Consider the following 10,801-nt stretch of genomic DNA (forward strand, 5'->3'; position numbering starts at 1 on the left):
AGTCCGATCTTCAGTGGTGGATAAATCAGGCCTCCACACACAACGGTCGACTGATACATCCTCCACCTCCAGACTTAACTATCCAGGCAGATGCCTCACTCAGTGGTTGGGGAGCAGTATGTGGTCATCAGGCAACACAGGGACGTTGGACTTTACAGGAAAAGGAATTACATATCAACATTCTGGAAATAAAGGCCGCTCTTCTTTCCATACAGACATTTGTCCAAAACAGGTCAGACCTCTCCGTAACAGTACAGCTAGACAACACGTCAGCAGTGGCTTATCTAAATCACCAGGGGGGAGTCAGATCCAGGGAACTATGTGCAGTAGCCCTACAAGTTTGGCAATTGTGCGAAACTCAAAATATTACCCTTGCAGTAGAATACTTACCAGGAATAGACAATACATTAGCAGACCATCAGTCCAGGATATTTACAGATCAACACGACTTTCAACTCAAACCAGACCTTTTCAGACAGGTTTGCAGCAGGTTTCACCTACCAGAAATAGACTTATTCGCAAGTCGAAATACAGCTCAACTTCCCCTGTATGTGTCATGGAAGTTAGACCCCAAAGCTTTTGCAGTCGACGCATTCTCTCTCTCATGGGCAGAGAAAGAGTTGTACATGTTTCCACCACATCTACTAATACTGAAATGTCTAAGGAAAATACAACAGGACAGAGCAAGAACGCTGTTTGTAGCACCAGTATGGAAAACGAAACCATGGTATCCAATGTTACTACAGTTAACCAGCAACTACCCGGTACTTCTGCCAGATTGCACAGACTTACTCAGGGAACCACACACAGGGAATCAACCCAAGTTCAGTTTGACTCCTCTAGCCGTTTGGCAACTCTCCGGTCACACTACAGAGGTCTTGGACTTTCACAGCAGGCTACAGAGATCCTCATCAAGGCAATCTGCATCAAGACTTCTAGACTCTACGACAGCAAGTGGAAGCGCTTCGCTAGCTGGTGTGTACAACAGAATACCAATCCCGTTTCATGTCCTGTAATTCAGGTAGTAGAATTCCTTACTGGGTTATTCAATAGACATAGGCTTGCATATAGTACCTTAAATGGATACAGATCTGCTATCTCTTCTGTACATTTGCACATTAATAATGAACCAGTTGGATCACATCCACTTATTACAAGATTATTTAAAGGTTTCTTTCGTGTTAGGCCACCTTTACCACGTTACCCAACAACCTGGAGTGTAGCGAAAGTTCTGCACTATTTAAAGTCACTGCATCCAGCAAGGAGTCTAAGCCTGAAGCAACTCACTCTTAAGACTGCAACTTTAATTGCACTAACCTCCTCAGATAGAGGACAGACTTTAAGTTATTTGGACTTAAGATACTGTAATATATCGGATAGAGAATGTACTTTTGTTATCCCAAGTTTAACCAAGACATCAACTGTTACCAGGCCTTCGCGGGTGGTGAAGTGTCCAAGTTTTGGTGACAAGGCATTGGATGTCAAATATTACGTTTCTACATATATATGGAGAACTACCAAGTTAAGAGATTATGTAGTAACAATGGGGAAAACCCGACCATCAAGATTATTTATTTCATTTGTTAAACCTTTTAATGAGGTTACTTCTCAGACTATTGCAAGATGGATAAAGACTACACTTGCTAGGGCAGGCATTGATACAAATAAGTTTAGAGCCCACAGCACTAGGGGAGCAGCAACATCGGCAGCAATACGTCAAGGAGCAACTACTGCTCAGATTCTCCAACTTGGTGACTGGACTTCAGAATCTACATTCACACGGTTCTATCGCCGTCATACAGACAGCTCAGAGACTGGACGTTTGATACTTAGGGCTGTTCAGGAGACTGACAATTCAACCCACCAATAGGCATCCAGCTATGTAATCAGCTACTGTAGTTACTGTGCAGTAACTGATGAAGACTTGGAAAATTTGCCTACCTTAAGGACGTCAAATTAGAAGTCTTCGAGGGAACGTAGCAGTAACTACTACGTTCTTCCCTCCCACCCAGCCCGATGCCAATTTTCTGGTGAGTTGACTTTTCTACCCTATTTACTGTGTTAAACAGTTATAATCAGTATTCTTGTTCATTGTAGGTTCCACTGGTCCCATGCCTTTGTGCTCTTGTTTATTGGTCTTAGTACCATTGTTTTGCACTATGTTGCATATAAATTGCCGCTCGTAATTGAGCAAAATTCTAGCTTAATTGCTAAATTTGGTCAGCACAAGTTGCTTATGACCTATGGTACCAGCTATCACGATATGGAACCTCTACACGCTGCTCAGAAAGGTAATGACGTAAGGTAGCCTTTTCAGGCTTTTATAGTACTATGGAAGGACGACACCTAGCGATGAATTAGGGAAAGCTACTGTAGTTACTGCTACGTTCCCTCGAAGACTTCTAATTTGACGTCCTTAAGGTAGGCAAATTTTCCAATTTCTGTCACCTAGACATTTTCCCTAGGTGGGTTCAAGAACAGTGATGGCAGATATTGCCTGGTGGCGGCCATCTTGTTGATTGACATTTCAAAATGTTCCCTAGCTTGATTAAGAAGATACCAATTTTGAAGTAATGATAGCATTCACATATTAGGTATACCCCCTAGTCTGACCAATAAGATCAAGTCTTGAAGGATATGGAGGCCCCATGTTGAGTTTTGGTTATTTTTTTTACTCCAGGTCAGAATACTGAAGTACAGGGGATCTTTGCATTAAGGAGGGAAGGGGAAGAAGATCGTCTGAGTTCCTGCAATCTTGACAATCACATGTTACTTTGGCATGGAACCAGTGCCGCCAATCTCATTAGCATATTAATGAGAGGTTTACTTGTAGCGCCACCAGAAGCACCAGTGACTGGCTACATGTTTGGAAAGGTAAGTGTCAATCAAATTGTTATATCTCCTCTGATTGGCTACATGTTTGGAAAGATAGTTGTCAGTCAATTTGTTATGTGCCATATCATATTATTGGCTACAAGTTTGGAAAGGTAAGTATTCATCAAATTGTTATATCTCCTCGAATTGGCTGTCAGTGCAGTAAGGTAAGAACTGACCTATAAATTGCTTATCAGTTCAGGCCTTATTGGACTGACGCGATGACATATTAACCCCAACCATTTTGTCTGTTTTGTCTTACAGGGTATCTACACTGCCGATACATTTAGCAAAAGTGAAAACTACTGTTATACATACGGATCATCACAACAAAGTCGGTTTATGCTGCTTACTGAGGTAAATATGTCTCTCAGATAGTGATTTTGATATAATGTACTTGTTGCTATGGCAGTATACACATTCAATACTGGACAAGTATGTCGCTAACTTTTCGTACACCCAGAAGCTGAATTTGATAACGTTTTGATCATAGAATTTTCTTATCGAAAAGTATCGGTAGTATATGCATAAATTAGTTCAAATTTGTTGTAATGCAGTGGTCCTATATAGAAGACACATAACACACCATAAAACACACTTTCTTACCGTTTGATGTCACGGTCCACGCAATTCATTTTGGAAGACTTGTTTCATGCTAGCAGTATGTCAAATTGACTGTTATGTAAACATATAGTCAGAACCAACATTTACATAGATAAGATGCTTAGTGGTGAAATTTGTTGATGTTTATGTCAGCAACAAAAGTACATTTATGTATTTTAAAGACCCAGTTCAGGTTAGGATTAAAATTTAGGAATGAAAAACAGTTTTCTGGCAAAGGATAGTAATATATATGGAAAAGGTTGCTGTTGTACAAAGGAGTGGTCTTATGTCATCCGTAATGGCTCCACTGATATGACACTGGTAATCCAGCCTCCGGTTTACTAAGATAGACGCAAACTAATTCCATCGTTCTTCAGTGTGATAGATTACACAAGTGGGTGATAGCGGTTCCTCTGTTGTATGATTCTAATCGCCCTATGATCAAGATAGTGTAAACAGTGGAAGCACTAAAACAGTACACTTACACTACAAGTTCATGGAACTCTGTCAATAAATCTGTGCAGACGCCCCCTGCTGAGACTATAATTAAAGCAACATCCATTCAATAGCTTATCACTGTTGTATCAACATGTTGTGACAATAGTTTAGTTTGTGTCTATCTTAGTAAAACCGAAGCGTGAATTACCAGATTAATAAGATAGCAGTCATCCAAGAGCCTGGGATTGAATTATGGGTCTTTTAACCCAAATGTTTGAAAACCCATGGTCTTGGATTACTACCATCATGGACATTTCTTCTTTTCATGAAACTAGGTTGCTCTTGGGAAAGCGAAGGAGCTTACAGAAGCCACCTTTATTGAATCCTCATTTAAAGGTTTCAATAGCACCAAGGGGCTTGGCATGCATGGTCCAGATCCAAAACACAACCTTCGGACTCCTTCAGGTAATGACAGTTTAACTTTAGTAGCAGCATTGACAGTAAGGTGGGAGATTTGTCTCTGTTGGCACTTGCATCAATCGAGTTAAAGCTACAGTGGTTGCAAGTGTAATGTTTTGTTTTTTTAACTTGTCAGACACGGCAACTTATTCATAATGTTGTACATCCTGAACAGTATTGAAACACCTGTAAATGTATTCGTTTAGATGTATCCATGATACGATACAATAAATCCAGTCACAACTGGTTTTTGGGTCCACACCCTAAAATCAGCACCCATAATGCTGTCATGATTTCAGTCCTACATATGGTGCGATGGACATCTAATTAACATGTACAATGTCCCATTATTGGTATTTTAACAATTTTCAGTGGATATATTGTTGGTTGTCTGAGTAGAGTCCGTATTTTAGACTGCACATTATAGAGCCACCCACAAAGTGGAGACCACAAACTATAGACTACACTCCCTGATGAACTCATTATGGATGTACCTCAAAGTATGGACCAACATGCTCTAGACCACAATCTTAATGTAGACCACAAAGTATTAACCACAAAGTATAGACCCCTCTCAATAGATTTTCAATAGTTTGGTTGATTCGGGAACTGATACATGCTTGGTGAAACCTATACACTGTAGTTATGTCTAATTTGATATCTCCTTTGTTTTGATTGATTGTAGGAGCCCTTATTCCTCAGGGTAAAGAGATTACCAATAAACACCCTGTCAAGGGTGAAGGCTTTGACTTAAATTGGAATGAGTACATAGTATATAATGAAGACCAAGTCTGCTTAAGGTACCTGGTTGTGTTCAGATAATTAACAGGTAAGTTGGTGTCTTGTGGTCTTATTAAAAAAAAAGAGGTACAGTGTGTTTTTTGGTATATGAGTGTCCAATAACTGCATTATTACTCTTAGGAGAACACTTGGTAAGATGAAAAAAGGAATACAGGCAAATTATTAAATGTAAATATACCACAGTAGAAAATATTGTACACAAAAGGTGTATAGGTGTAATACACTCTTGGAGTGGGTGGGGGGTGGGGGTGGGGGGATGGTGGTGCAGTGTGGGTGTCTACTCTTTGCAGATAACCTGAGACACAGCTTGTTCTATTTGGAGGGGGGATGGGTGTCTTAGCAGATAGCCTTAAAGACAGCTAGTGCTCTTGGGAAGAGGGGAGTGTCATAGCAGATAGCTTGAGACACAGCTTGTACTATTTGGGGGATGGGGATGTCTTAGCAGATAGCCTGGGACACGGCTTGTACTATTTGGGGGTGGGGGTGTCTTAGCAGATAGCCTTATAGCCACAGCTTTTACTATTAGAGGTGGGAGTGGGTGTGTCTTAACAGATAGGCCACAGCTTGTGTTCTTGGAAGGGGGGGGGGGGAGCAGGATGTCTCAGCAGATAGCCTGAGACACAGCTTGTACTATCTTGGGGGGGGGGGGGGGGGGCAGCACTGAGCAGACAGCCTAAGCCACAGTTTGAAAGGACATGGAGAGTGACAGGCCTAAGAAAGTGCATTGTGTAGAAGTGCATGACTAGGACAGTCACAGAACTGTTTATGTGTCAGACCTTCCAACTACTACTCTGGACACACAGTTTAAGAGTGAAAAACTAGCATGGATTGTGAACGAATATCCTTACATTTTAAATGTATCAGATTAAAAGAAGTCCTTACAGAATAGAAATTTATGAATGCAAAATTAAGCTAAATCTCAGTGTATTTTGAAAAAAATATACGACCAAACTTCCAGACAGTAAACGTTTGTCTATATTTTCAATTCACAGCAACCCTTATGGAAGGCATAAGAAGAGATTTTGGTGTCTGATATTTGAACTTTCCGGTAATGGCTAAACGAAGATAGTCACGCCAAGAATTGTGATGTTTTTCAAGTACTTCAATCAATTAATTTTTGAGTCGATTATATATTTCATTTTTTATGTGTATTATTACTGAAGCAGGAGAAAGATATTTTGAAGTATTTTTTTTTTATTTGATAAAAAATCAGTCTGGAGTAGTATCGTACATAGCAAATAATATGGGAACTTTGAGATATATGAATCAGTTTAGAAAGAGATGAACACTTTTCTTGATTTGTTTGATGGAAAAAAAATGGAAAAAAATATGTAAAATTTAGCAATGTAATCTTTAGAGATGGTCTATGATAGCGTTACAATGAATTCCAGTTTTAAAGGACAGACTTAGTTCACAGACGTTGTGAATGTTTCATTGCAATCACTTTTTCACCCCTTCTTCCTTGACTATTTTGGTGTAACCCTATTGTTTGTGTTGGGTTATACCAAACGATAGGTAGATGAGGTTGTTAGTTTGAACTTAATGGATAATTTCAAAGAGGTGGACCTACACATGATTTTATTGTGTATTTCTACTGTTGTTGGAGGGGGGGGGGGGGGGGATACAAGCATGGATGCCAGTTAGTCTGTGAAATATAGTAAACTGTCGAAAGTTTATTTTTAGAAAAAAACAACAACCATGTTGAAGTCATTTGAAAGCAGTTCACTTGGGCCGTACTATATTCAGAACTTTGTAAAAGATTTTAACGTGTGAGTACTATTGTGCATGTTCGTAGTCTATATTTAGGGGATGTGTGTGTATATTTCTATGGTAAAGGCTAGTATTTCGTGCACCAGATTGTTTTTGATACATTCACAAACACCACACACAACACGGACAACTCTTCATTTTCTGTAGACGGAATTTTCTTCACTAGTATCACACTGGTTATATATGTTTTTAGTGTGCAGGTCAGAAGTCGTGCCTGACCCTTGAACTTTGAACTTTCAAGGAGTCACAGCAGGAGCCTTAGTTTTCTGTAACGTTGAGTAAACATTTTCCAAACAATCATCAACTCCCTAAGGTGCCATTTTGTTTTTGTTTTTTTGTTATAGAATGTTTTTATGGGGTCAATATCAAACTTTGCAATGTTTTCCTTAAAAAAAGTGTGTACTTCAATGAAATTGTCTTTGCGATTACACTTTATTTTTTTACGACTTTTCATCAGCCTTGCTCATTCACGAAAGATAGAAAATCCTTGTGAAATTAGTTGCTAAAATGTGAATTGTTTTATCTTGATGAAATCAAGTGGAATTTGTCATATCTCTGTGAAATTTTTGAAGAAATCCCTGAAAATGAGTCCTGATGAGATAGACATGAATGTGTATGTTATGCTTTTGAAGCTGGTGACGTCTTCATTCCAGGAGGTAGGGACAAGAGTGTCACGCTCAAAAAACATTTTGTGTTTAAATAGGTGAAGAAGTTTCAAATTCCATGGTTTTATAGAATAAAAGTACATGTATTACCTCATACCTTCAACCATTGAAAAAAGTAAGTCTTTGCATAACTGTAAAAGTGTGTATTCATCTTTTCTTTTGTACCAAAATTGAGAAATTATGAATGAAAGTGTACAAGAATTTGAACATTGTGCTTCTGCTGAGAAAGGGAAACTTGTGACAAATTGCTGGTGGATGGGTGATGGTGGTGGGGGAAGGGGTGGTTGTCATGCCATCATATCGGATTATCGTTTTGAATGAACAAACTCGTAACACTTCTGCATTAGTCTTGTTAAAATCATTGTGATTGGTGTGGTATTTTAGATGTTTGCTATCCAGTCAGCAGCTGACTTTCAGACGTTGTCTACCCAATGCTCATCACCCTTCTTAAGTTGGCTGTCAGTGCAGTACCACAGCACACAATAGTTGGTGTGTCGATGCTTCCTTGATGGACTGCACATTGTCCTCCATTTTGTTTAGCAAGACAAGACAAGAAAGAACAAGTCAATTTACCTGGCAGTTTCTTCTAAATTGTTAATCAACTTTATCAATTTGAATTTTGAATTTCTTCAAAAAATTCTCTACAAGTGTCGTACTAGACACTCGCTTCACTTGCTATTGCATGTACTTAGGAGACAAACAGTACACATTGTCAATGTATTGTATACATCATTTTTCAGTCACACAGTGCCTGTTCTGTTCTCGCTTGATGTCACCATTAGCCTGTTTACAGTGCTGTTGAGATACATCATTACATGGTCATACCTCCCTAGCCCTCGCATCAACAGCTTGTCATGATTACATTGTCAAAGCTGATAACAACAAATTGAAAATTTCACCCAATAGCCTGGTTGATCACCATGTGCAGTCCTTTCTACCATGACAACTACTGTAGTTTGACTCTCGTTATTCAAATGAATCAGTATGTAAATATATACACACATTATGCGATGTGAGGCAAAACTTGAAGTGGACTTCACATATAGTTATGTAAATTTAACTCTACAGGGTGCTGGATAATGACTTTTGGGAGATGTGGCGACATTAACATTGACAGCGTAGTCAAGACAAGTTGTTGATATGAGGGCTAGGGAGGTGCGACTAGCTCAACAGCGCCGTAAACAGGCTGTGTCACCACTGTTGATGACTTGATAGTTATCACATCAACATCCACACATGTAACACTTAGCAGTAACGTTATTTGACAAGTCCCAGCCTTTTCATGCTGGAATTAAAAACCCACTTGCAAAAGGAATCAGTGTGCTAAGATATAGCATGTATAAAGTTACTATCAGGAGATTTTATAACAGACTTCATGTCATGTATCCTAGATTTTCTTAAACAACTTTTTTCCACTGTCAACGTGCTATCAAATCAGAACTTGGTGTTGTGATAATGAACATGAAAATGACTGCATATTAAAAGCTGTATCCTTCAAAAATTTGGACAATCAATGTTAAAGTATATTTCACGTCGTAATATCACAGTCTACCCGGGCTGCACTAGCAAAACACACACTCACTGTTCTGTCAGCCAGCATAAACAAACATCTGTGGCTTGCAAGGATAGGTGCATGGTGTATCATGATAGCACAGCCCATTATTTGCTGTGAGATGTATATGGCCATCTAACTTCCAACTTTGTAAAAAGAGACTTACCGTAATATTATACATATGACTAGTACTCTTTAGGGACTGTAATATGAACTTTTGCAACATTGTTTGCCATGATCGTGTGTGAGACAAAAAGGATTCTCGGTATTTTGAATGAACTTTCATTTAGGAACCAGCATGATGACTTCATTTAATGCAACATGTGCATTTTACTGGGGAGGGGTTGGGGGATCTAAATGTACCCAATAAGCTTGAAAAGTAACACAGAGAGACTTTTGTGCCTTGTTTTGAGGGCTAGTTGCAGACACGAAAGAGAGAGTGAATGAACTTAAAGTTTGTAATTAGCTTCAATTTATACAGTTTCAGGTAATGGCCATAGTTGAAAGCACCGTAAAATGAACTCATACAGACCAGTATATCTGCCACTTCAAAGTTTATTGCTTTGTATTCACTTTGTTGACTTGATTGTTTTGTCAGTGTATGTGATGATATGTCTTATGACCATTTTTGGATCATGATAAACTTAATCTCTGTTTCTAACTACACAAAGATGTAATAAAGTGATATCTTGGTATTTTGAATGGCATGGTCTTTGTACTTTGAATGGCATGGTCTTTGTGATTTGAATGGCGTGGTATGTGTTTTGAATAATATGGTCTTCGTTTTGAATGGCCAAGTACATGTTTTGAATGGCATGGTCTTTGTGTTTTGAATGGCCTGGTCTTTGTGTTTTGAATGGCATGGTGTTTGTTTTGAATGTTGTGGTCTGATTTAAATGGTGTGGTATTTGTTTTGAAATGGCATAGTCTTGAATAGTATGGGCTTTGTGTTTTGAATTGTATGATCCGTGTTTTGGATGGCATGTACTTTGTTTTGAATGCACAGTCTGTGTTTTGAATGGCATGGTCTGTGATTTAAATGGTGTCTTTGTTTTGAATGATGTGGTCTTTGTGTTCTGAATGGTATGGTCTTTGTGTTTTGAATGGCATAGGCATTTTCCCTTGAATAGTGTGGACTGTTAAAGTGGCCATATGGACGACAAATTGGTAGTTATTTTGGATTTTCAAGTCATAAAACTACCATGTTTTTATACTTGGAAAAACGTGTGAAACAACATAAACTAAAATCCTTGTTTGTAACTCAATAAATTACAAAATATTAAAATATCTATTTATTGAATATACAGTAACAAACTTTTTACATACTTTTTATCGTTATAATTTATTGAGTTTCAAAACACATTTGGTCAAAGCTGTTTCATGTTTTTTTCAAGAAGGAAAACACATACTAGAGCTGCTTTATGAATTAAAAATACAAAAAAAATAACACATTTGTTATCCATATGGCCACTTGAAATGGCGTGTACTGTGTGTATTGTTATTAAATGGCATTCTGTATATTTTGAATGGTATCATCTTTTATTTTGAATAAGGGGGGGGGGGGGGCTTATGTACAGTGGCCCACAATTGACACGACAAAACATAAATTAATTAACATAAGAAACTATTAATTTTCAAC

General features: G+C 38.4%; 1 protein-coding gene across 1 annotated transcript in view; it reads left to right on the top strand.

Annotated features, from left to right (window-relative positions):
• Window positions 1-9,822, top strand: part of LOC144453826 (poly [ADP-ribose] polymerase tankyrase-like) — a 79,774-nt gene extending 69,952 nt beyond the window's left edge. The window contains exons 46-50 of the mRNA XM_078145193.1: window positions 2,681-2,874; window positions 3,139-3,231; window positions 4,251-4,380; window positions 5,060-5,203; window positions 6,168-9,822. Coding sequence (XP_078001319.1) covers window positions 2,681-2,874; window positions 3,139-3,231; window positions 4,251-4,380; window positions 5,060-5,196 — 554 coding nt within the window. The 3' untranslated portion in view covers window positions 5,197-5,203; window positions 6,168-9,822. The remainder of the gene's footprint in view (window positions 1-2,680; window positions 2,875-3,138; window positions 3,232-4,250; window positions 4,381-5,059; window positions 5,204-6,167) is intronic.
• The last annotated feature ends 979 nt before the right edge of the window (window positions 9,823-10,801 follow it).

This window comes from Glandiceps talaboti, chromosome 2 (genome assembly GCF_964340395.1).
Source record: "Glandiceps talaboti chromosome 2, keGlaTala1.1, whole genome shotgun sequence".
Classification (NCBI taxonomy): Eukaryota; Metazoa; Hemichordata; class Enteropneusta; family Spengelidae; genus Glandiceps; species Glandiceps talaboti.